Here is a 27,392-nt window from a genome sequence, read left to right as displayed (position 1 = left end):
ATAGATTTTGGTAGCCCGACTGGAAAAATCGCTAGCCCCGGGACGTCAGGCTAGCGATTTTGCGAACCCTGCCTCACGTTAACTTTTTATTGAGAGGAAAAAAGTTAACTTTCTTTCTACAGCTTCACTGTATTGGTTATGCTAACCTTGCTATATCGTTAGCGATCACATAGCACATCATTATATACCAGCTAGTCCAACTTCAGTAACCCTACAAAAGTCAATGCTGTTTAGTTTTCTGTCTTCATTTATGTTAGAAGTGATAGCAGAGCTGTACATTTTGTTTTTTTCACAAATCTCTCAGTCAGAACATGGTCTATCACAGTGGTTCCCAAACTTTTTTTGCTAGGCCCCCTTTTTTTTACAAGAAAAATGTTCGCCCCCCCGGCACGCGGGTGCACGCACGAACACATCCTCCAACCACACACACCCATATTTTGCACCATTGCGGTTTATTTCACACCTCAAACATTTAGTGAACAATTAAGCAAACACAAGTAATCTGCAATAAATTACAGGTAGTAAGAAAATAAACTACTAACTCTTTTACGCTACGTCCACACCTACACGGGTATTTTTGAAAACGCAGCTGTTTCGTGCACACGTAAACGGCGTTTCGAATCACCGAAAACGGAGATTTTTAAAACTCCTTTTTTGCGTTTATGTGTGGACAAGGAATACAGAGTTCCTCACGCAACATCAAAGGTATGTGCCTTTATTCACGTCACGCTGTGCGCCACATTATTGTTTACATGAGATGAATTGCAGAATGGCAGATAGTCAGATTAACAATATTTTGTCTCTATCTGCAGGTTTTACACGCTTACATATACGCATGCAGCTACTGTCCCTCTGTTTACAAAGGCAGAGGCCTCACAGTGTAATTATTTTACATGTAGTTGTTTTTTTCAGAGGTGGGACCAAGTCATTGTTTTGCAAGTCTCAAGTAAGTCTCAAGTCTTTATCCTCAAGTCTCAAGTCAAGTCTCAAGTAATGTCAGGCAAGTCAGAGTCGAGTCTCAAGTCACTGGTGTAAAAGTCCAAGTAAAGTCACAAGTCTGAAATTTTGAATTTCAAGTCCTTTCGAGTCTTTAAAAAAAAAACGAAAAAAAAAAGCATGTTGCAGTTATATGCTAAATGTAAATATTAGACCATGTAATTTTTAAATCTGTGTTTTTCTCAACACATGACAAAATAGTGAACTTAGAAAATATACACAAATTGTGAAATTGCACCTCTTTAAAATGCAGCTCAATTAAACCTAGCTCCAAGAATAATTTTCACCGACAGTTCTGAGATAAGCTGCATGTTATTCTTGGATGCGCTTGTAGGACCGGCTTTAAAATCGCATGACAAAAATATCATACATAAATAAATGATTTTTTTTTTTTAAATATCATTTAAAAAAAAAAAAACTGCATCACCAACGTAGCCTGGAAAACATTTGCTAGTTAGATGAAGTCAGCTATCTCATCGTAGCATATTTATATGCATATTTATAATTATACGCTTCTTGGAGTGAGTGCATACACTCATGAAGTTTAGTAACTTCCGGTCACTGCAACAAGCCCAGGTACAGTTTACCGACGGATGGGTACAGGACCTTGAAATGCACCGTGTAGAAAGTAAAGACCATCGTATGTATCATAAGTTTACCAGTCTCACAAATCGTCGTCATAAATACACATTCGTTAACCGTTTAGGACCTTTGAGCTCAACGGTAATTAATTAGCAGTGGAAATAATTTCTGGTAGCATCACAGAAATGTAGCAGTGACAATAATATTGTATGCTGTAATCGTACTGGGCGATTGGTGATACAAAACAACTGTTTTACCCTGTGAATGAAAGTATATGTTTTTGTCAATGTACCATAATAACAGAAGCGAAACACAATATTGTGTCAGGACAATTCACTATTTATGCACAATAAATAAAGGAGCATAGCGCGACAATTTCTGTTCAGCGCCAGACTTGCTTGTAACCTATATCACCAATTATGTTATGAAAATGACGCATTAACTACAACAGCAGACTGACCTGTGTGGAAATGCTTGGAGCAGACTAACCTGTGAGCTGGAGTGTTCTGGGACGTTATATTTGGTCTTTGAATGGCTGCAATCCAGGCCACCCGTCGCCTCTTTGTTACTTCGGAAACATGGCTCGAACAATTTCTCTTCAACGACGTAATCCGATAACAACCGATCTCTTTACCCGTCGGCTTCCCGTGGCTGTCATGCGACCGGCTATTGCAGTTAATAATACAACAGCTTCTTGACATTTTTGTGTTTCTTTTTATCGCTGTATAACTGATTTCAATTGAAAGCCTGCGTGCGCTAGTACCAGAATCCTTTGCGGTTCTACCCGTGAATGACGTCACATTTTCAATCTCTATATAATATGCATGTTAAATTTTATATTTGGGGTAAAATATCAAGTCTTTTCAAGTAAACCGGTTCAAGTCCAATTCAAGTCCCAAGTCATTGGTGTAAAAGTCCAAGTCAAGTCACAAGTATTAGAACATTTTTTCAAGTCAAGTCTAAAGTCATAAAATTAATGACTCGAGTCTGACTCGAGTCCAAGTCATGTGACTCGAGTCCACACCTCTGGTTTTTTTCCTGTGTAATAATATTCAACATTGCTATCAATACATTTTTCAATCCCTCTGCAAAATGGGTTCAAAAACATAAACAACTGTGGGATACTGTTTGTCCGGGATTTAGACAGGGGGAACAAATCGTGGCAGGATGAGCCTGATATTATTTGTACTCCACTGTAACTTTACTGTATAAAGAGATAACATCTCCAAAATGTCAGGAGTAGTTAGTCATTACAACAAGTGTTTGTGAACTTAAAATCAGGAATGTGGAATACTGTTTGTCTGTGATTTGAAGAGCCCAGTGCGTGCTCCCGACAAAGGGAAAACCAATTCTGCAGGGGAGACCTACCTCGGCACTTGTGCAAGTTAGTTGTGCAGGTTTTCTAGTCTTTGGCTTAGAATGAAGTTGGTTTGGAAACATATTCAGCGATTCTTCATCTCCTGATTTGCGTTTGTGGAGGCGCCCCATGCTAGCAGTGTCCAAGCTTTGTTTTTTTTTGTTTTTTTTCTTTTTCATACTGCGTCCCCTGCAATTGCTCTGCGCCCCCCCTTCCCACACTTTGGGAAGGTATGGTCTATCATGTTTAAATGGAAACCTGCGAGCTAACTGGTAACTTCTAACTCCATTAAATTTAATAACTTCTGTTTTCATGGATGCCTGGATGTTAAACTTAATTGTTACATCTGGTAAAGCAGCAACGCTGATTATGTTATTAAAGATGAAAGAATTTAGACAGTTTTTAACTCTCAGTGATGCTGCAGTGTTCGTTTGACTTTAGGACCTGAAGAGGACGGAGTTTTGGACCCAGATTACTCCAAGTCAGCGAGGCTCCTGACTCTGGTAGCCGTAATGCTCTGACAATCCATCAACCGTTGCGGCTTCGTAGCTTAATACAACCTAAGTCGTATTGAAAGATTTTTTGACAGATTTCTGAGCGCTGTGTACCACATAAAATTGGTTTGAGGTCAGCAAAAACAACCAGATTTCATACATAAGGCGCACTGTCAAATTTTGAGAAAACTAAAGAATTTTAAGTGCACCTTATAGTGTGTTGTGGAGGAATTTGGGCTACAGTTCATTAAGATCCTGCCACACTTGGTCATTGCACCACCTTGATTCTTTTCTTTTTCAGCCATTCTGTTGGAGATTTGTTGCTGTGCTCGGGTCCTATTGCATGATTTCAGCCAAGCTTTAGCTGTTAGACCCTGTCAGGCCTCACATCTGACTTTGGAAAACTTTCATGCACAGAGGAATTCATGTTCAATTTAATGTTTTGCAACGTACCCAGGTCCTGCAAACCAAGCTAAACTCATTAACCCTCCACCACCATGCTTGACAGTTGGTATGAGTTCTTTGTGCTGACATGCTAAGTTTGTTTATTTACCAAATATGACACTCTGTATTACAGCCAAACATCTCCACTTTGGTCTCATCTGCCATGAACTTTAACATTTGAAATGCTAATGAGGTCTGAAGAGCTCTTGGGTTTTTTGAAACATTTTGCAGTGCATGGTCTGACCTTGGGGGTGAATTTGCATGAACGCCCTCTCTTAGGAAGAGGGTGGCATCATGTTATCACACACATGAATGTTTCAGACCAACAAACTGACCAACCTTCTGGTTTTATAGAGGTGCTCACATTTGGTGATAATCACTTAATCAAATATATTTGATCAGCAGCATGTGGCTGCTAATTACCCTGTTTGTTCCTATGGAAGCAGTACTTTGTTTTTACTTCAAGTCCTGTGAAAATTGTCTTTTTCACATGACGGCATGTCCTGGATAATATGTCTTTTATATACAGCCTAGAGCCACTGTGTGAAATTTAGACAATTTGGAGGTGAATCAGGTCGGGGTATTTTCCACATTAGTTATCTGTTATATGTAGCACAGAGCTGTCACGTTCATTCTACTGGAAAGAGTCTGTGTGGATCAGGCGAGGGAGCATCAGGAAAGCTAGAGGATAGAGCCAAGATTATATAGGAGGCAGCAAACATGATGCCTACTTGCTAATGGTAAATGCACCACACTATTGGCTGCATAATTCACACATGAGGGCATCTGAGATCACACAGGTTTGCACATATGTAGGCAGGCCTGATGCAACAGAGTCTAATTTGCACAAGTAAAATGCAAGCGGGCATTGTTTTTCTCCAAATGCCTGTGTTAAAACTGCTTTCATGTAACCTGCTCCTCCATCTACATGTAGGTAGCAAGGCTTATCATAGTCAGGCAATGCTAAAACTGTATTTGTCTGTAATGCTTCTTCTGCTTTTTGGTAGATGCAACATTACATCTTAGGTCATTTCTATTTTTTTCAAAGAATTCACACATCTCACACATCTTACATATTTCAAACTTTTAAGTTAGGATTTAAAAAACTTCTTTATTTGAACTTTTCCCACAAGGTTCCATTTTTTCTATAGCAGCTTCATATAAAGTATGCACCAGGCTTTTAATCTCAATGTGGATGCATTGCTCACAGCTCTAAAACTAGACATTAGTAAATCATATGCCTAATCATTATGTGTCACTGTGATCCACAAATATGATCACAAATTTGTGTTGCAAACCAACAAAACAAACAAACAAAAAAAAACAAGTTGCTACACACATGAGTCAGGACACAAAAAGAAAAATAAAAGCTGCTGCCAAAAACAAATCAGAAGTGTGAGGAAAAAACTGAGCTCACAGACAGCTGCATGTGTGAGCTTTAATAGCATGCAGCTCCTGCTCTAAAAAAAATAAAATAATAATAATAAATAAATAAATTTAAAAAAAAAGTGTAACTTGCTCATTAGCTTAGCAGTGTCCACATATTTAATTCAGCTTCTCAATCTTGTAGCTTTAGCTGTTGTCTACAGGGTTTAGCTTATTAGTTGTTACTATAGGTGTGCTCTATATCTCAGCAAAATCTCATCTAGGATGACAGGTTTTCAAGCAGGTCAAGTGCCTCTTATGCACTTAATTAGTTTAGGTATTTTCTTTATTTCATATGTCATTATACTGAATTTGAGCAAACCTTAAGCTTGATGCAGACTACTTCTAACAATTATCCACCTCACATCATAACTGACTAAAGTGCCTCTTCATATTAATATTATGTCATTATTAATGTTATTATCTTTTTTTTTTTATAACAGCAATGGTATATTACAATATTTTATTTATATTTTATTTTGTATCCACCAAGGGCTTCGGGTGATCTGCAGTTTCACCCTTTCCCAAGCTGGAGACATTTTGTTTTCTTAGTTTTTCTCCATCTACAAGCACTGATTTGTCCGGCGCCTGGACATTACTTTTCTAGCCACTGCTCGTCAGCAGTGAGTTTGGTGGGCTGATTCCCCATTGTCACAGAACTACAGAGCCTTCTCTGGTACACTTGACTCGGGGGTGGTGGCTGACACGCCTTTCTACTCCGCGCTATTCACGGAGCGGTGTCAGTTTTATGAGGCGGAACCAAGGGTGTAGATTTGGTTTTGGCATTGGTGGGGACGGATGATTCAACCACTGAACCCTGCCCTGTTTCTTTTTTTTCTTCCTTTTTGTCTTTGCTTCTTGATAAAAAAAAAAAAAAAAGGAGAATATACTTGCCTACATGTGCTATTCTGCATACTTTTAAACCATTTAAAATTACAATTCATAGTTTTATATGTGAATTATATAATGTTACTACTAAAAAAATGACTAAGTATTTTAGGCTTTAGTTTACTTCAGCCATATTCTATATAAATCAGGTATCATACAAAAATAAAAATAGCTTCAAATAGAGTCATGACAATAAAAGAATATGACTTTAAGGACTTAACAACATTACTTCATTTATAGTACACAAACATCTCTTACACATTAGCACTAAGGGAACACTGAATGACCTGGTGGTTTTTGTCCATAAAACTACTCATCTAAGATTACCACAAAGTAAAAGATCTCTCAGCAAAATTATGCAACCTTTTAGGCACACTATACAAACATTGCTGATGAGTCACACATCAGTAATGTTTGTAGGGTGAGTTCATTTTTAAAACTAGTTGTGCAAACTGCACTACAAGGTGGAATATTTGCAAAATCATGACTACCTCATGATATTTTGTCTCAAACATTAACCCTATGAATATGTCAGTGCCATTAGGATGAAATTATTGTGTCACCAACATTTTAATGTTAGACATATAATGTTAACAGCCTCTGTAAACTAATATCCTGTCTTACTCGAGGCTGCTGTTTTCTCTGACAGTTTCAATCAAAATTAGAAATGCTACTCTGGGAGACTGAAATAACCAATAGTGCTGCCTGTTGTGCAGTTAGTTTCCAAAACACGTTATTCATGGTTACATACAATTTTAGACTGATGTGGGCCATAGCCTAGCATAGCCTGTAACGTTATTGTGACGGACACATTTTATGAGTGAGCTTGACTTTAAGTGACTTACAGGTTTCTTTGAAACACTCTCTTATATCCAGCTTCTTCCTTGTTGCTGCCGTCCTCCTCTCCTCCTTGCAGGTCCTCGCAGCGCAGGCTTGCCGCTGATAAAACTAAACAGAGCTCCCTGAAAGGCACAGCCAATCACATTGGCCATATTTGTCATATGAGGTAGGACTCCAGTAGAGAACGTAATTTAACTCTTTCTGCATCACTAGGTGAACGAGACGTTGACAGATCGTTTTTCTTTTCTTTCTATCGGTTTTGTTTTTCTTTACTCGAAGAGATCTAATTATTGGTGGGGACGATTCAATAATCGCTGGATATTGGTGGGGACGTGTCCCTTCCGTCCATGCCAAATCTACGCGCTTGGGCGGAACTCAACCTTTCCCCTTTTTCACCAGTACGTGGGCTTTTGCAGGATACACAAAGATGGAAGTAGTTCAGCAGTTTATTTGTGCTGTAAAATCAACTTACTTCCAAACACATACACACATAGACATTTGCGCGCTAATTTGTTACGAAGTATTTGACGGCTACCTCTAAAACCAGTCTAAACACAGTTCCTTTCGGCGAACTTAAACTTATTTCACGTGTTTATTTCTTCAAACCCTTGTGGCGGGTTAGACCCCTTTAGACCCTTGCGGCGGGTTAGACCTGTTTGGTCCCTTGCGGCGGGTTAGACCTGTTTGGACCCTTGCAGTGGGTTAGACCTACTGCGCAAAACTTAGACGCTTGCAGCGGGTTAGACCTACTGCGCAAAACTTAGACGCTTGCGGTGGGTTAGACCTACTGCGCAAAACTTAGACCCTTGCGGCGGGTTAGACCTAAACAGTGTTTTCTCACCCTCTGGTTGTTCAGGTCGTCTGGCTGGATCCCAGCATCATGGACCAGAACTAATTCACCAGCCTGGACCCCAATTCACGTCCCAGGACTTTCTCCTCTACCTGGAGGGGGCTGTCGACAGACTTCGGTGCTGGCTTCCCACAACGTCAGGATACAGCAGTCAGACCTCGGATTGAAGTCACAGAAACGCGTCTGTTGTTTCCATCGCTGAGCTCGAAGGACCAATTTAAATGACAGGGGATTTCTAAGAATCGCCCCACAGTTCTTCAGCTGAGACACCTGAGTTAGAAAACACAAACACTGCAGTCGTCTTTACTCGCGAGGGCAGTCACAGAGTGCTCGTCCTCGCAGGAGGCACTCACGGACTGGCGCTCTGTCACTGTCTGCGTTCTTTATTTATACAAGCTTGTGTGTGTACAAAGGTAACAAAGTTATTCCAAGAACTTAGAGCTGAGGTTCCCCTTTTCTAAGTCTGTATGTTCTTAGAAAAGAGGAAGCTGTTAGATGCTAAATAAGTTTATCACACAAGAGTTCATGTAAAAAGTCACGTAGACATGTGGATTGCTTAGTGATCAATAAAAAACACATTTCATGTAGCTGATCACACTATGTACAATTTTCTTCTGACAAGGATTTAGCCTCACTCGCTTCTCTCTGTTCATTTAAGTAAAGACCAATTCGGAGTTGGTCTGCAGGCTCAACTTTGAGTTTTCAGTGTCACTACAGTAGCTTAGAGTTTATGGAGTACATTATATTTAACATAATATAGACAGAAATAAAAGGATAAAACTTCACTTAGCATAGTGAAAACCTGCATCAGATGTGGGCTCAGAGCAGCCTCAGACTGACATGATGTGACTGTTTCTGAGAGTCAGATGTGTTGTGCTTCATAATACAGCTTATATGCAGACAGACAGAGTCGAACCCTGATTTCTCCAGCTTGGGCTTATGAGTACAGGCTATGTGGAGTTCTTCTTTCATCTAGAGATCATACATTGAAAGCAAATGCTACTTTGATTACACTGTTTTAAAAAGGTCAATTCTTTACAATTTGCATTCCTACGTATGGAAGTGGGTAGAGGAAGCAAGACCGATGTCTACAAATGTAGAGAGAGTAAATAAATTTTACTAATTGCTTACAATGTTAAAAACTTGTTAGAAATCAGAAATTAATCAAGGATAACAATCACACCAAAACTAATATTTCTATTAAGGAATGCAAGTAATTAACTGTAATTTGGAATCTTATTAAATTAATAATAATAATAATAATAATAATAATAATGTGCTTTGCTATATTTTTCTGCTTTTGGCTAAATAGGAAAATTCATGCATAACAACAGTAATTATACTTTAGCATTAGAAATATCATTTTGATAATAAAAGCATGTGTAAACTTGTGGATTAACCATTGCAGAAGCATAAAAAGTAATTCTAGTATTTAGTGATATTGTTCGTTTAAGGCTGTGCCATAATCCTTACTTTTGGTGGTGGTCTAATTAATCTGTTACATGATAATCTTTTTATATTAATCAAGCACTGACACACAATGTATGAATTTTCCTTTAAGGAAGGAGCTGCTAGTTACTTCCTTAAGAGGTCACACTGGTTATTGGAAAAGGCCAGCTCTTCAGTAGGACTGGTGCCGTGGAGGAAGACTGCCCCCAGTCTGTATTTCCAAGCCTTTGTACACCAATGAATGACCTGCACTTTGCACTTTCACGACACCTTTTAAGTTTCAGTGCAGCTCTGCAAATTAGACTCACACACTGCTGGCATTTCCTTTGTGTCCTGAGTTTGGCTGCAGCAGCTGTGTTTATTGTAGCTGCCATCGTATTTTTGATTTTTGTTAGTGTGATGTATGTAGCTTTAGACCTGTCCATCTGCTTCAGATCTGGACTTTGAATGTAAGTAGTTAATGTGAATTTCTGTGTATGTGCATGACAGACTGCATAGTTGACAGTTTATCTCAGTTAATTGCCATATTATTGGAAACAAATTGCACGTAATTGCCAATTTACTTGACCCAACTTGACCCAATTTAGTTGCAAACTGCTAGCAGACTGACAGCAAAGTGACTCCATCTCACTGATGATTTATTATCACCTTGACAGATCAAAGCCACTCTGACTGTGAGTGGTCTTCGACCTGGTCCCTGTCTTTGAAGCAACTATTTCAAAGGCAACCAGCCTACAAGGTCATTGCACATGGTCGTGCCGTGGGCTCAAACCACTGTTTTCTCTAGTTAACTGTAGCACTAAGTAAACAGACTTGTGATTGCACTCAGTAAAGCAAATTGAAAAATATCCAGGGTGTGTTGAACTTGCGTCGTAGTTTTGACCCCAAATCTCTGTCGCACATACAGCAGCTGTTGCAGGATAATAAGGGAGAAACAGTGCCTGAAACCTTTGCACAGTACTTTATGTTACAGTTAGAATGTTTTGGATCTTTGCTCTGTTTCGTGTTGCTTTTTTTAATGCCATCTTTATTGCTACACAGTCACTGTTGTAGTACAAGTTGAATGTGTTACCCGTTCATGCCTTTGTCAACATGTACAGAACTGTTCTAGTATTTGAGAAGAGCCTCGAGAAGGCCCCCGGCATCATAAATTTGAAATCATGTTGTGAGCTCGGCGTAACCATACTCTGGGTTAGAGGAACTACTTTTGTGTACTTTTTATTCAATAATCTAAACGTGTTATAGAATTGAAGCATGCTAGCTCAAGTGTCATGGACAGAGGATGTTTACTGCGCAGTGGCCTGTGACTTTGTTATCACTGTTGATTTTTTTGTGAATGTATTAATGATGTCAGAAAAAAGTGTTCTTGTGGTCAGTATTGCCTGATGACAACTCAGGAGAAGCAAAAGCTATGTTGCAAACTATACGTGTGGCTTACAATGCAAAACTCTGTCTCTATATTCTCTATATTATTGTGATTTATATGTGTTCTTGTACTCGATAGCTTCCCGTGGTTCTGTTTTGATTCGTGTCACAAAGGGTTTAACTCTGATGGTTTTATGAAGCCCAGTTATATTGCTCATGTTTCAGTGGTGAAAACATTTATTTTTTATTTTTTGTATTATAAGGCACTGTAGAAAAAAAGTCACTGCTCAGCTACAACCACAAACAAAGCAGCAGCACTGGGTGTCTGTCTAATGTGACTGCTACAACCCATCCCTGTAGCCAGAGCAAGACGTGTTGCTATAGAAACCAAGTTCTGACCAATTATGCTAAAACTACCATTAATTCCTTGATTAGCCACAGGAAGCTGGCAGCAGGAAGTCAAACATCACTGACTCCTTTATGAAAATGGCAAAATTGTTTTTTTAATCACATCTCCATTTCTTTTTAGTTAAGAAGCCTCTTGAAAGCAGCTCCTTAAAACGAGTATGGCAGTGGCCTAAACACTAACGCTGAGACGTCTAGATGCAGACTCAAGAATAATAAAGGCACATGGCGCTCATTTGCATCTTTCATATACATTCTTTTTTAAAATATTTAATTTGATTCAATTTTTAGTTCATCAACAACATTAATTTTATTCTACTGATAATGCCGGAGGGAATTTCTCTCTAATGAACTCAAAGAGTTGTTGAGGCATTTCACAGTAAAAGTCATCCTCGTGCTGGAGTGGAGAAAATGTCAGCGTATTAAGAGGCTCAGTGGCATTAATCCTGTGGGCAGCTTTCTGATATCAGGGAGAAGCTGTTGGGGCGTTTCATTGTGATCCAGACAAGCTGACCCTCACACTCAACTTTCCTCTTTGCTTTAAAGGCTAAAAGAATATTCCCAAAAAATTCAGAATGCCAGTCTATGACATCCTGCAGCTACTTTATAGATTATTCTTTATGCCATGCTCTGCTTCACACTGTGCCTGCTTGCACACCAGCTGTGACACTAGTTGCTTGTGGCTGTAGCTGAGGAGCTGTAACACGCAAACAGCTGCTGCAGTGGCAGATTATTACAGACTGTGTGCTATCATGCCACAACTGCGCTTTGAGCTTTTTTCATGTTCAGTCTACATCATGTGTTCAGGTTTAACGTGTTAATTATGTGCGTTGTTTTGTGTGCCTGTTTTGTTTCTCTTGTGTAAAGCTACCAAATAAATGATTCTACCCAACTGCCTTTCTGTTCACGTGTCGTGATGAATATACACCTTTCAATTCAATTCAATTCAATTCAATTCAATTTTATTTATATAGCGCCAAATCACAACAAAAGTCGCCTCAAGGCGCTTCATAGATACAGAGAAAAACCCAACAATCATATGACCCCCTATGAGCAAGCACTTTGGCGACAGTGGGAAGGAAAAACTCCCTTTTAACAGGAAGAAACCTCCAGCAGAACCAGGCTCACGGAGGGGCGGGGCCATCTGCTGCGACCGGTTGGGGTGAGAGAAGGAAGACAGGATAAAAGACATGCTGTGGAAGAGAGACAGAGGTTAATAACAGATATGATTCAATGCAGAGAGGTCTATTAACACATAGTGAGTGAGAAAGGTGACTGGAAAGGAAAAACTCAATGCATCATGGGAATCCCCGGCAGCCTACGTCTATTGCAGCATAACTAAGGGAGGATTCAGAGTCACCTGGTCCAGCCCTAACTATATGCTTTAGCAAAAAGGAAATTTTAAGCCTTATCTTAAAAGTAGAGATAGTGTCTGTCTCCCGAATCCAAACTGGAAGCTGGTTCCACAAAAGAGGGGCCTGAAAACTGAAGGCTCTCCCTCCCATTCTACTTTTAAATACTCTAGGAACAACAAGTAGGCCTGCAGTGTGAGAGCGAAGTGCTCTAATAGGGTGATATGGTACTACAAGGTCATTAAGATAAGATGGGGCCTGATTATTTAAGACCTTGTATGTGAGGAGCAGGATTTTGAATTCAATTCTGGATTTAACAGGAAGCCAATGAAGGGAAGCCAAAACAGGAGAAATCTGCTCTCTCTTTCTAGTCCCTGTCAGGACTCTTGCTGCAGCATTTTGGATTAGCTGAAGGCCTTTCAGTGAGTTTTTTGGACATCCTGATAATAATGAATTACAGTCGTCCAGCCGGGAAGTAATAAATGCATGAACTAGTTTTTCAGCATCACTCTGAGACAGGATATTTCTAATTTTAGAGATGTTGCGCAAATGGAAGAAAGCAGTCTTACATATTTGTTTAATATGTGCGTTGAAGGACATGTCCTGGTCAAAAATGACTCCAAGGTTCCTCACAGCGTTACTGGAGGCCAAGGTAATGCCATCCAGAGTAAGAATCTGGTTAGATACCATATTTCTAAGCTTTTCAGGGCCGAGTACAATAACCTCAGTTTTATCTGAATTAAGAAGCAGAAAGTTAGCGGCCATCCAGGTCTTTATGTCTTTAAGACATTCCTGCAGTTTAACTCATTGGTGTGTGTTATCTGGCTTCATGGACAGATAGAGCTGGGTGTCATCAGCATAGCAGTGAAAATGTATGCTATGTCTTCTAATGATGCTGCCTAAGAGAAGCATGTATAATGTAAACAGAATTGGTCCTAGCACTGAACCCTGTGGAACTCCATAATTGACCTCAGTGTGTGAAGAGGACTCTCCATTTACATGCACAAACTGGAGTCTATTAGATAGATATGATACAAACCACTGCAGTGCAGTACCTGTAATACCTACAGCATGTTCTAATCGCTCTAATAGGATATTATGGTCAACAGTATCGAACTGCTGCACTAAGGTCTAGCAGGACAAGCACAGAGATGAATCCACTGTCAGAGGCCATAAGAAGATCATTTGTAACCTTCACTAAAGCTGTTTCTGTGCTGTGATGAGCTCTGAGACCTGACTGAAACTCTTCAAATAAACCATTCCTCTGCAGATGATCTGTTAGCTGTTTGACAACTACTCTTTCAAGGATTTTGGAAATGAAAGGAAGGTTGGAGATTGGCCTATAATTAGCTAAGACTGCTGGGTCTAGAGATGCTTTTTGAGTAAAGGTTTAACTACAGCCAGCTTGAAGGCCTGTGGTACATAGCACATCTGCTTTAGGGTACGTGTTTGAGAATTATACCACGGAGTCAGGTACTTCTGATTAGAGACCTTAGTTTTCACAGGAGCTACAGTATCCAGAGTCGTACGTAGTGAGGAGGTGAAATGATTAACAAGATAATCGACCTCTGTTGGGGTAGCGTTCAGATAGCTGCTCTGCTCTGTGTTGGTACAGGGCATTGAAGATGATAACAGTGGGTGGATTATATTCTTAAACTTAGTTACAGCGCTTTCAGAAAGACATCTACTTTGATAAAGTCTACTCTCCACCGCTGTGTAATCAATTATTGTAAATGTAAATGTTATCAGGAAATGATCAGACAGGAGAGGGTTTTCAGGAAACACTGTTAAATGTTCAGTTTCTATGCCATATGTTAAAACAAGATCTAGAGTGTGATTAAAGTGGTGGGTGGGTTCTTTTACATTTTGAGAGAAACCAATTGAGTCTAATAACAGATTAAATGCCATGTTGAGGCTGTCATTCTTAGCATCTACATGGATGTTAAAATCACCCACAATAATTATTTTATCTGAGCTCAGAACTAAATTAGATATAAAGTCTGAGAAATCAGACAGAAACTCTGTGTAAGGCCCAGGTGGACGATAGATGATAACAAGTAAGACTGGTTTCTGAGTTTCACAGCTGGGGTGGACGATGTTAAGCATCAGGCTTTCAAATGAATTAAAAGTCTGTCTTGGTCTTTCATTAATTAATTTCACTTTACTTCTGTGGAAGTAACCACGGATGAAATCCATTTACTAATGCAGTCTTTGTAATACACAGGTGCAAGCAGAATAATTTAAGCAGGTGGAAATAATTTTTTAATCATTTAAGAGGATGGAAATTCCAGTTTGTGCTCATTGCAAGATTGGTTAAGAAAAATATGCCTGCAGTTCACATCATGGTTGACTTGTTTGCATAAATGGACTTTAACATTATACTGATACGCTATCTCCCATCAAAGACTTCATTAGGAACATGGGAAACATGCGTAATTAAGAAAAACTGACCCCTTTTTGTAATTTGTAATTTGGCTTGAGGCTCTGAAATATAAGACATGCACAAGAATGGAAAGAAATGAACAAAGTTTTCAAGGTTTTTCAGAACTATTTTATGTTCTCTGTGCCCATAAAATGAAGATTTACTTGTACTGTTTCAGTGGGGATGCTTTGCTTCTTGCAAATTTGAAAACTTTCTGCAAGAGGGCAGGAGGCGGAGTGTGTAGAAATGGCCGCTAGTTGCAGAGCCAGCTAATTCAATCCAGCCCAGTTCAGGTTTATTGATTATCGCACCAAATCAAAGCAACAGTCGCCAGAAGCCAATGCATGGTAGGATAAAGATGCTACAATAATCAGATGACTGGCAGAAATTCAACTACTAGCTCCTTCTCTCACCCACCAGTTACAGCAGATGGCCGCCCCTCCCTGAGCCCGGTTCTGCCGGAGATTTCTTCCTGTCAAAAGGGAGTTTTTCCTTCCCACTGTCACCAAGTGCTTGCTCATAGGGGGTTGTCTAATTCTGGAGGTTTTCTTTGTATTATTGTAGAGTCTTTACCTTACAGTGTAAAGCTGCTTTAGACAACTCTTGTTGTGATATGGAGCTGCATAACTTTAAAATTTAATTGGATTAGAATTCTTGTGAAACGTATTTAAGGCGTATTATAAGGTTCACAAGACAAATCAAGCACAGCAGACGATAACAGTCCAGTGATTTAAACATTTATGGCGGTTTTAATGGTTAATGTATTTCACAAATTACAGCATTAACTTGTCTGAGCCCAATTATGACTTAATTTGAGGTGTAAATTGCTAATTAGGATCAGCACAATTTCATGTCTGTCTCAGAGGATTAGAGTACCTGGTATTCTTCATGTCCTGCCAGCTTCTAATATGTCACTGACTCCTTCAGAGCCCATCCCTGCTGTTTCATCAAGCTAGCACTTGGCTGCGAACCCTGATGTAATTGGCACTGAAGTGGAGGTCAAGATTGTTCTGTCACTTTAAAAATATGTTAGATCAAAAATAGTGGGCATTTGGGAATTGAGTTTTGTGCTTGTTAAATCACTAATAATAATAATGAATAAAGATGATAATGTTTGTAAGCATTAGATGTAAAAGATTTGATTTTATCTGCTGTAAAGCACCAAATCTGCCCCTTACTCTGTAAAGCACTTGTTGACTCGTATGAAAAGTGTTACATGAATAAATATAGCTTGATTAAGGAAATCGATGCAATTAATGTAACTGTTGCATCTACTTGATTAGGCAATAAACACTTTATTTAAAAAAAAGGTTCCCAGAATTATGAAAGAAAAAAAAATTCTTTCATTGATTTCATGATTACTGTGATAAAACATAATAATAATAAATTATTGCATGTTTCATTTCATGTAGGGACCGCAGTCCTCCATGAATGCACCTGAACTACTGTACATTAAGATGGTAAGTCTTTCTCTGTGTGCATGTAGTGTGCACATATTGTGAAATATTCATCATGGCATGTTGCTGCAATCGCAACAGGACTATACCAGCCTACCAGGCAGTAGCGGTTTTTGATACGGGTGACACGGGCGGCTGCCCGGGCGGCATCGTGGTGGGGGGCGGCATAACGGGCATCGGCAAAAAAAAATAAAAACAAAAAATTGCTCGTACTCATGCTGCCTCGACATCAGCCAGCGCATATTGGGAATGGCATAGGCACCGATCGGTTTTCTATCGCCCATGGGAGTAAGGGCACCCTCCGTTTGCGAGGTGCGCCTGCTGCTTGCGGCACAGGGAGGAGAGGGCGGGGGCGGCTCGCTCACTGCAAAAACATTGTCTGCGGGTTTGGAGAAGCGGGTTGACAGGAAACATCTGCCATGAAGATAGAGACAATGTTCCTTTTCAAACTGTGTTAAAAGTCATTGTGGTTTTGAATTGACGTATGCATATATTGTATCTGATGACGCATGAGGGGGCGTCATTAAATTTAAGCCCTGATGGTATAAAATATCTGTTTATGCTTTGATTAAGTCAGAGATCAGCCCTGTCTGCGAACGGAGCTGGTCTTCCCACGCGTGTATTTCATTAAAATCAATTGTTTGACCAAGCTCTTGGACCATGGTTGTTTGTACTCTCCTTCCTCAATATTTGAACCTTAACAACGCCAGAAGTGAGCGCGAGAGCCCTCGGTGCGCCTGCTTGCTGCTGAAGTCAAAGTAAACTTTATTGTCATCTCCGCTACAGTCCAGTATATAGAGAGACGAGACGGCGAGGCTCCAGTTACAGCAGTGCAAGTAAACAAACAATATATATAAGAAGAGTAAGAAAATAAATATACACTTTAGGACTAGTGGTAAAGGGATCAATAACAATTTAAAATTCATGATTTACAGTTTGATGATTTAAAGTCTCACACACAACCCCTCTAAAGGGGAGGGAGACCGGCTGCTTCCAAATAGAGCACATTTCATTTCTAATGTTGTAAATCCAAGCCCATTATGTGTTCATGATTTGAATCCTGGGTTGTGTGAAATCTCAGAAATGCACCCTAGACAAAGTGAATCTGTGAACTAAGGTAAGTTTATTAGGTTATGTTGTGGCGATCCTCGAATTGGGGGATTTGTATTCATACTGGAGTGCAAAATTAAAACCAATGTAAGATGGACAAGAAAAGTTCAAAGCCATCAGGTGCTCAGTTTAGAAAAAATAGAAAAGAAGAGGAGGAGAAACGAGCAAAAGATACAGGTAAGCAGATGTGTCATTGGATAATGGCAGGTCATCCTGAAACAATCAGAATCAGAATACTTTATTAATCCCTAAGGAAATGATGTGGATTACAGTTGCTCCAAAAAGAAATGGTAAAAATAGTAACAGTAACAGACTAAACTCCAAACAATACATTATGTTACAGATTTTAATATTAATTAGTCATTGTCAATTGTTGATTCTTCCTGTTCTCATTGTATGATGAATTATGATGGCTGTTTGCATTCTATGCATACTCTCTCTCTTCATATGTGTGTGTGTGTGTACAACAGTTTTATGTTAATGTACAATCCTTAATATGTTTTGTGTGTGTGTGTGTGTGTGGGGGGGGGGGGGGGGGGCGCGCCAGAGGGAGTGTTCGCCCGGGGCGCCAAACAGGCTAGGACCGCCACTGCTACCAAGCACAAACTAATGAATGAACTGAAGCCTGAAATTCAGCAGCAGTTCTTCAACTAACAGCACAAACTGACCAGAGAAATGAAGATTGTAATGGCAGTGACCTTCAGGACAGGCCTATTATTCCTGTCCTTATTTTTATCATACATTTATTGCTACAGGGATAGATGCTCATATTAAAGTGGCCAAAGTTTTAAATAATCAGGTCAGCATATGTAAAAGTAATCCATGTGAGCTTAAAGCTCAGGCTTCAAACTGTTCTGAACACTCAGTGCTAAGCTTACATCTTTATGATGTCACAGCGAAGGGTATCTCCCAGAAAAGCCATACACCTTGAAGAGAGACCATTTTAAAAGCATTTTGAGATCCTTTTGTTTTTAAATACAGACACAGGACTGCAGCATTAGGTGAACCTGGAGTTATATTAATAACAGCAGACTGTATATAGCCAACATTTATACAAGCGTATGACTAACATATGTGATGTCCAGTTCATTAGCCGTCCAACCCCGGCATGTGCCATTCAACGGACTGAAGGCTCATTATAAAGGTCTGCTTATAGTGATTAAGGTGTTAGGTTAAACTGAATGCAGTAACACTAATTAGACTGCATATTAGGCAAATGCACATCTGCTGTGGGCTGAAGGAGCATACTCACCTCTGAGGTTATCAGATGAAGCCTGCTCACATCTCCATGGATATAAGCAAATGTATTTGGTGACGGACACATTCTTTAAGGTTAGAGGGATCTTGTGATCTCCTCTTTCGGGAACACTAAACTGTGTATATGTATATCCTATTGTTGACCTTTGAGTTTGAAAAGGACGCAACATGGAGGCTGCGTAACAAGAATAATGGAATAAAGGACAATGGAGGAAGAAACGAGAGTGTAAATGCACAAATGTGTACTGATTGTTTCCTGAACTCATCCACAGGCACATTACATGTGCACGTGTCTAAGCTTAAAACTATGAAGCCTGCATGAGTCATGCTGTGATTCACCTGCACCCTCACTGCGACTACAGTATCTGTTTGCTTGAAAGTTGCTCCCAAATGGATCTATTTTAGTACCCATCTGAATAAAAGAAAGAGCAAACGAATACATCAATTGTAATGTGACGGTCTTTAATGGAAGTAAAACCGCAGGGTGAATTATGATCTGCCAGACAATCTGATGCGGCTCTTAGCAGACAGATTATGAATGAAAAAGCAAAGTGCTGTGGTTCTAAAAATTCACTAAAGCCTGATTTTAGTGATGTTGCTGCTGAATGTTGGGAATTCTGATTTTTTTAAAAAGATTCTTTTTTGCTGAGTTTCGGCTTGACAGGCATTTTCAGAAACATGACTTTTTCACCTTTTTGGTAGCAAAATGAAATATTTAAACATGAAAATAAAGTTAATACAAATCAAAAAGAAAAATAAATTAAAAACATTTTCCCACCAGTGCTGGATTTCAACTTTTTGTCTTTTCTCCTTTATTTTCTGACCTCTGTCTGTTTGGTAAGAGTCCCTGGGCATGGGTGCAGTGATAATATTTAATGTTGGTACTTTTCCTACAGCATAAGAATAACCTAATGGTAATCATTAGCCCTCTGCTAGCACTACAAATACAAACACAGTATGAATAAAAATACAGAATGAATAAGATTTGGTTTTCGGCATGTCCAGCAGAACAGAACAGTTCACTTATATAAACGCTGTGTTTAAATATTGGTAAATTCAATACAACAACCGGCATTTCATTTTTGGTTTCATAACACAGGAGTTACAGTTTAATCTCCCACGTGTTCAGCAATTTTCCAAATAAAGGCCATGGAAATGTTTTTGTGACGGAGGCACTTTGTGACACGTGCTGCATAAACAAGTTTTTCCAACATTTCTTTTTTCAATCAGTGTATAAACTTATACACAGCGAGCTGGAAGGCAGCCTGGGATATTCAATATTAAAGACAAAGATGGAGTGTATACAAAACAAGCCCATCAGCTTGTAACAGTCACATTTCACAGGAGGTGCAATTCTTGTAACGCGCTGTCTGAACTTCATTTAAAGACTCCCCCCTTCTCAATATCAGCTACAAAGATTACAAACACAAATCTTAAAACACATTCTTACACACCTTTACACTGGGGGGTGGAAAAAAAACATTAAAAATATATATATTCATGACATCACAGCAGCCTTTGGGATTTACTGCTGTCCTTCATTTTTGACCCTGCAGGCCACTGCGGTGATCAGTGCTGCTCCCTTTCCACTTCCATCCTCCGACTTCAGGAATGTCACCTCACACTGTGGCGCCAAATCCCGCAGTGTTTCTTGCATAATGGCAGAGAAACTTAATAAGCAAAGGAAAGAGAGAGAGAGGAGAAATAAGTGTCAAAAAGCTGCAAGAAACTCTCTTCCTCTACTATGCAAATAAGAGTATTTTTGCAGCTGATGACTACGTTGTCTTAAATTCAATACACCCAGATGGTCTTTTCTTTCAAGTCCTCAAAGGACTAAAAAGATACATTTCTGCAGCTCTTTGTACAAATCATGAATAGTTTATTCAAAAATCTACAATTCAGAAAAAAATATAATAAATTCGTGAATATAAAAGTGTGCAATGTAACCACTCAGGGCTTAATAGTGCAGGCTTGTCTGATTCTTATGAACTGTGAATAAAATGCTGTTTTAGGAGATAACTGCTTCTTACTGAGGATGCGTTTTATAAAGCGTGCCATCCACTCCCACGGTGATGGAGAGTTGATTCAAGTTGCGATTCTGCCGTATCTTGTCGACAACAGCGGCTAAACCAGCGCCAGAGAGCTGAGCGGCACGGCGGGCGACCACGCTGCACACCTCCTTCACCAGCACGCTGTCGTCGCACGTGGAGCCAGTGAGGCCCAGGTGCTGCAGGATGGAGCGAACCTGACGCATGGCGAGGCGGTCGCTGCGGGTCGGAGAGAAGAAAGTGTTATGCACGCGCAAAGAGTCCACTTATTAGACACACAATCATACAGAGCATTTATAATCAGAAAGAAACGCGGAACTTTAAAGCAGACAAAGTCTTACACCTGCAAATTTAAACCCTATAAAGACTCAGAGAGATTCATGGTTGGATTTTTGAAAGATTTCAGACTCCACATGTTGGTGGATGCAGCAAACATGGACCTGCAGCATTGTGACCTACAGAGAAGCATTATTTTTTTGTTTCATCCATTTTTCTATTTCCACATCCTTTCCTCTAAATGAGATTTGCCACATGATGTTTTCTATCTCGCTTCATAAAAAGCCTTATGGATGATGAGCCGCTGCGAGCTCTCACTCCTCTGCAGAGGACATCTGCAGCTATGGGAAAGTGACAGATGGAGCCCTTTCTGACCAAAGACCTTCTTCCTTCTCAGTCCGTTGCGACGTGCAGCCAAAAGGATCTTAATCACTTCACAATTATTTCAGTTTGTGAACTTTAGTTGATAAGTATCAACATATTTTAATGTTCTCATTCTAAATGACTTTGTGTAGAATCATTAGAATAAATGTCATTTTACCCATTTAAAATATTGTAATTCCACATCAAATGTGCTGAAAGTAAAGAGCACAATTTATGAACACAAAGTAACAGCCTTTCTGTGAAACATCTCTGATCTCACCCATTTCTTTGTACTTTTGCATTGATCTGCTTCTATCAGTCTCTTTAAAATCACCCAGCGCGATTGATGTTTCTTTAGATTAATCTGTAATAACACATCTTGGCTCTTTCATCTGCACTGTAGCAGGGGAGGTAAATCCAGGATGATTCAATCAGAATGCTAAACTAAGCTTTCGATAAGACAGAGCCCTCAGGCCCTTAACTGATGCTACTAGCATACAGAACATTTAGAAATCCTGCCATCATCACACAGGTTGCAAAGCCTACTCTCATTCCCAGAGTTTCAAATACAGTCAAAGGTCTGCTTGTCATTGGTCTGTCACGTCCTCCTTATCACGTGCAAACGACACCTTGGTATTATTTGTTCACACTGGATGAGCTGAACTTACAGTAGATGGACTGGTTCTTAGTAGAGCAGGGCGATATGACCAAAAGTATTTATCACGATATACATTTGAAAATTTGCGATAACGATATAACTGACGATATAATTGACACTAGACAAAACACTTTACAACTCCACAACTTTATTAGTGCAAAAAAACCCATCAATGTATTTTCACTTAAACAAGCAGCTGTTTTTTTATGTGCATTAAAGTTATATAAAAATTTAACAGTGCAAATGCAAATTCCTCGCTGACAGTTTAACCAAAACGCATTTCCAGTGGAAACTGGCCGACATATCCTCAGCATAACCATGTATAATATCCACAAAACTTAAAAAGAGGTTATACACAAAATACGGTAATATTATGTTGAAGCACAGTACGTATCACTCCGCGAGGCTCCTGCCTACGATAGCCGTAATGCTCCGACAATCCATCAAGCGGTGCGGCTTCGAAGCTTAGCAAAGTCGCACTAAAACATTTGACAGATTTTCGAGCGCCGTGTACATAAAATCGTTTCGAGGTCAGTAAACACAACCAGAGTTCATACATAAGGCACATGGGATTATAAGGCGCACTGTCGATTTTCAGAAAAATCGAAGGATTGATTTTAAGTGTGCCGTATTTTCCAAAAAACACGATAATAACGACGGCCCGCTAGCATGCGCTACCAAAAATAGTGCTTTGTTGTGTATCTGACGGACGAAAGCTAAACCAGTTCCACACCACTGAAGTTGCAGCATTTTTACAAACCAATTCTGGTTCATCTGTTTCATTCAACGATCCGCTTTCGCCCTTCTCATTCTCTGCTATGCTTTTTCCGCCATGTGCGTATGAAAACAAAGGCACTGCACATGCGCGTTTTACCCATATTCTATCGCGAGATTTCATTTTCTTATCGTTGCCCAACATTATACCGGTATTACCGTGAACGGTATGATATGGCCCAGTCCTAGTTCTTAGGCAGCACTTTTCTGCTCTACTACTCAAGTACAGTTCTTTGAGTGATGCTTGAGCACTCAGCTTTATCCAACATGTTTCATTCACTTTTTCTTTCTTCTAAGTAGAACATCCAAACTCTGATGAATGCACTGGGAGCAACTCCGGGCTCTGGAGCGACTAGGGATCGAACCCCCAAGCCTCTCCGTCCTAAGCCTGATCCTTCCTGATCCTGAGCCACAGCTGCCGCATTCAGGAATATTTAAACCCAAGCTAGGATTTTCTGTGAAAACACAAAGCTCCCCAACAAAAAAAAAAACTGCAGTTTTCCAACTGACAAACGTTCGACCCACTGCCTCCCCTCAAACCTCCAAATATCGGCTTAACTGTTTTTGCTCTGTTTCTTTTCTGTCTTACCCTCTGCACTGGACTTGACCAGGACACTGGCAGTGCATCTCTATGATACCAGCAGGATCTTACACAATGGCAGCATTTAACACCCTGGGATAACAAGTGGCTTTACAATAGTCTGAGCAGCACATGTATTGGAGAAGCATCGCAGCAGAACAGACTGTGGTGTAAAGTCGAGCTTCCTGTTTTGGGCTGCTAACTATCATTGAAAAGGAAAAATGGTTAACTCTGTTAACTTTGTATTATATTTCACTAACATACTTAAATAAATATAAAAATATAAAAGGATAACTGGAAAGTATAAAGGATGGCAACATATTCAGACACTGTGATTTTATGTTATCACATCTAAATAGTCTGTGTTTGTTTCAAAGAACAAAAATGAGTCAGTGATACAAAAAGTATTGACATGCTGCTCATTATTTTATACATAATCATTACACACCTCAGGCTTTAGTATAACAAATGCCAATCATGTGACCAAGATGGTGTGAGCTCAACAGACATGTTGAGACTAGAGCAGTTTGTAATACTCACCTTTCAATCTGCGACAGGAACTTTGTCTCAAAGATGCCTCGCGTCTTCAGTCGTTCTGACACTTTGCCCCTGAACAGCAGGCCCTTAGCGGTAAAATCCAGTAACACGTTCCGCACGATCTCCCCCAGGTACATCCCACTGATCATCTTTTCATACCTTCGAGAGAACACACAAACTTCAAACTTTCCAGATCCATGCACACAGACAACACAGTAGCCACAGTATTTACATTATCACCATTTACAATTTCAGTCCCAAATGTTACTAAAAAGCAATTTAGTGAGCAAGCAGCAATTTACTTTGAGAAAGAGGAGACAGAAACGTTAATTAAGAGAAGTCAGATAAGTTATTTGTTCCATTAACAAAAACAAATGTCATTACTAAAGCAGATTTTAATGGAATAGTTACCAGAATGTGTAACAGGGACTGAAATGAATTCTGTCTAATGTTATATGCTCGGCATGTACAGGACACACACTGCATGAACTCCCTGACGTGACACTGAGACTGCTTTTTACAGATATTCCAAAACGCTTCTTTAAAAGAAGAAAAAATAACTTAATAAAGCACTTCTTCTTTTGAAATAATCAATGTATAGTATGCCTGTATAGGTATAGCTCTGCTGTCTTACTCACAGCTACATCTTAATGTTCTCTCATGAATAAGTCAAGAGGAAACCAATGATGTTGCCCGACTTGTCTTTAAAACAACAATGTGTCTTTCATTTCATTTCATCTCCCGGTCAAAGGTGTGACCTCCCTCTTCGGTGGCTTGGTATTTTGTATTTTCTCAGAACAAAGACCACAAAGTGCTTTAAGCCAACAAATTAAATGTTTTGTCTGGATGTGTTCAGATAAACAGAATAAACAAGAGAAAAATGTGATGTGGTGGCCGGCCTGAGCTCCTGTGGACTTGAATACAGAATATATAGATTTCAGGAAAAAAGGCTGAACTTGGATGGTTCTGGGACAGCTTTGAACCCTTTATCTCATTCTCACAGGCAGATGCTCTCAAAGTCAATCAGATTGGATCGACAGCTCTCCACAGAGGTCTGGGCTCTTCCTGGAACACTCAAGTACAGTCAAGACTCATTTTCAAACATATTCAGACTCACTTGCTCTGGGCTTTTTGAACCTGCCTGTATATATTCTAATTCCACTACAAGCTAAACTAAAGTGCAGCTTTTGCTTTATTGTTGAAATAAAGAAACAACCAATCAACACCATGACTGCTCAGATCTCCAAAGAACTGCAGTAAAGTGATCATAATCACACAAACTCATTTTCACAGATAGTACTGAAACTGAAAAGCAAAGGGAAAACTTTGCTTTTCAGTTTTTTCCATCTTAAGATACATGCAAGTGTGTATGTGTGACTAGTTACTCTGGTAAAATGTCCACCTATCATCTTATATCTATATTAATTAAATAATATATAATGTTATATTGCTTAAATAGTTGCATGCTGATGAGTTTGCATGTGTAGCACATGCACAACATAGAAAACAAAAATACTTTTGCAGTTTTGTGTTGTTTTGTATGCTCTGGGTATTCAGTTCATTGGTATTGTTTTTTGTTATTGTTAGTTTGTTCTTGATGGAGTCTGCTGTTTTTGTTTTGGTAATTAGAAACTGTTAAAAACATGTTGCTAACAAACTGTATTTAAGCACCAAGTTAAACTATCCAAAGATTGCACATTTACAGAGATGCTCATCAAATGACCCCAGATTACTTTAGCTCTTCTTCTGTTTGATGTGTTTTTAATGTTTGATCTGATGAAGCTGATGAATTTATTTTTCCTTAATCTAATTCTATTTATAAGAACAACATGAAACCTGAACCCCAAGTGGAAATCACTCTGCATCGTTTTAGTTTGAGTGTCTCTGTAACAGATGTTCCTGCAGACACAATTCTGCTGTTTTGTAGTCCATCCAGTAGTTTGATAAACAATCATACAAGAACTGTGCTTTTAAAAAAAGATAAAACACTTATCTTATCCAGACAGCTGTATAAACAGCTCTTTGGGTGAATAAAATAGCTGGCAGCTATGCTGAGTCTCTATCATTCAGCCAAAGGTACTGAGTGATCGACTGTGTGCAAAGAGCCAAGAGACAAATGTGATCAGACTTAATTCTCAGCATTTAGACTTATAATCCACGGCCCCCTCACATCTGCAGGGAGAGCAGGACAGGCTACATTCTTCAGTAGAGTCTTTCTACAGCATCGAACTGCATTTTTCAGTTCTTTTAATGTTCTTAGATATGTTTGATCACATAGAAATATTTTACATTTTATCATTGGAATAGGTGACACTCATAGGGATCATTCTGTGGGGGAAAAGAAGAGTTATAAGATTGGTGAAATGCCCCTTTTGGATTGGTAAGATGCTGCCAGCACCACCACTTTAATGTGAACACACAGGGTAGCCCCCTGGGTTAACTTAGCGAGTTGATAACCTGCTTTATGCAATCACTTATCCTGATCACTGATGCTAGGATAAGTGAATCCAGATAACAGGAAGGTAATTTGGGTGCACTGAAGGTCATAGTACAGGGCGCTGAGGTCTAAGCCTACAAATATAATAACAGTCACCAACATAGTTGTTTAAAGAATATACATTTGTTATTCAGATTAACTCTTGCTTTTGACTTGTTGGATTTTAAATGATGTGTACTTTCAAAAGGGCCTGATGTGAAGTTTAAGAATTTGGTGAATAATGGCCTGTTTGTTATGAAGTGCAGAATGCTGCAGCGGCAATGTTTTTTTGTAGGCCAACCTGAAAGTTAGCATCACTCTGGCTCACTAGACAAAAAGCCACTGCCAGTTTGTTGGTAAACATTTGGACTATACAGAACTTAAGCTTTGTGAGAATTAAAGATTCATAAATTGTTCAGCAAGATAATCATCACAAACCAACATCAACCATAACCAATGGTTAGCATAACACTTAGCCATAAACCTTATCTTAGGCATTAAAGAAAAAAAATACTGACGTCGATGCAGAGAAACTCATATCTGGGTATCAGGACAGAGTGTTGCAGTGTCACATTACAGAGGGAAAGAAACGTGAAATTTTAAGAAATAAAATACTGCAAATTGAGTTTAAAGCACAACAGGGTTAAATTCATTCTCAACATGTCTGTCTGTAGTGTAAAAATGCTGAATAAGACAAACTTGTTCCTCCTTTTGTAACAAATGTTTCTGATTATTCCTTCATAGTTTTTGTTTACAGAATTTGGATTGAGTATTTGACAATGGTAAGATTATCTGACTTGTGACCATAAATATCTTAAAGGTCTAGTTTATACTGAGCACTTCTGGAGCCTGATATTTCTAAAAGACTAATGTCAGTAATTTATAAAAAAATAAAAAAATAAATCTGTGATTCTAGTTTTCGACACTGAAACTTTGTCACTGTGGGAAATGTCAGAACTGACTGCTGGAATTGCTTTACTGCCACAG

The 27,392-nt window shown here is 39.3% G+C and overlaps 1 protein-coding gene and 1 long non-coding RNA gene across 4 annotated transcripts in view; one reads left to right on the top strand and one right to left on the bottom strand.

Moving 5' to 3' along the window:
• Positions 1-768: 768 nt before the first annotated feature.
• LOC120745391 lies at positions 769-3,299 on the top strand. The gene is made up of 3 exons (XR_005698622.1): positions 769-779; positions 2,900-2,902; positions 2,968-3,299. It is a non-coding gene; the product is annotated as an uncharacterized LOC120745391 (long non-coding RNA).
• A 15,835-nt stretch (positions 3,300-19,134) lies between these two features.
• Positions 19,135-27,392, bottom strand: part of hk2 (hexokinase 2) — a 47,797-nt gene continuing 39,539 nt past the window's right edge. For all 3 annotated transcript variants that reach the window (XM_040050062.1, XM_040050063.1, XM_040050064.1), the window contains 3 exons: positions 23,933-24,088; positions 20,724-20,960; positions 19,135-20,363 (listed from right to left, as the gene is read on the bottom strand). In XM_040050062.1, coding sequence (XP_039905996.1) covers positions 20,219-20,363; positions 20,724-20,960; positions 23,933-24,088 — 538 coding nt within the window. In that variant the 3' untranslated portion in view covers positions 19,135-20,218. The remainder of the gene's footprint in view (positions 20,364-20,723; positions 20,961-23,932; positions 24,089-27,392) is intronic.

Source organism: Simochromis diagramma, unplaced genomic scaffold (genome assembly GCF_900408965.1).
Source record: "Simochromis diagramma unplaced genomic scaffold, fSimDia1.1 OVJJ01000159.1, whole genome shotgun sequence".
Lineage (NCBI taxonomy): Eukaryota > Metazoa > Chordata > Actinopteri > Cichliformes > Cichlidae > Simochromis > Simochromis diagramma.
The sequence above is the reverse complement of the archived record's forward strand: the minus strand, read 5'-3'. Positions and strand labels throughout refer to the sequence as shown.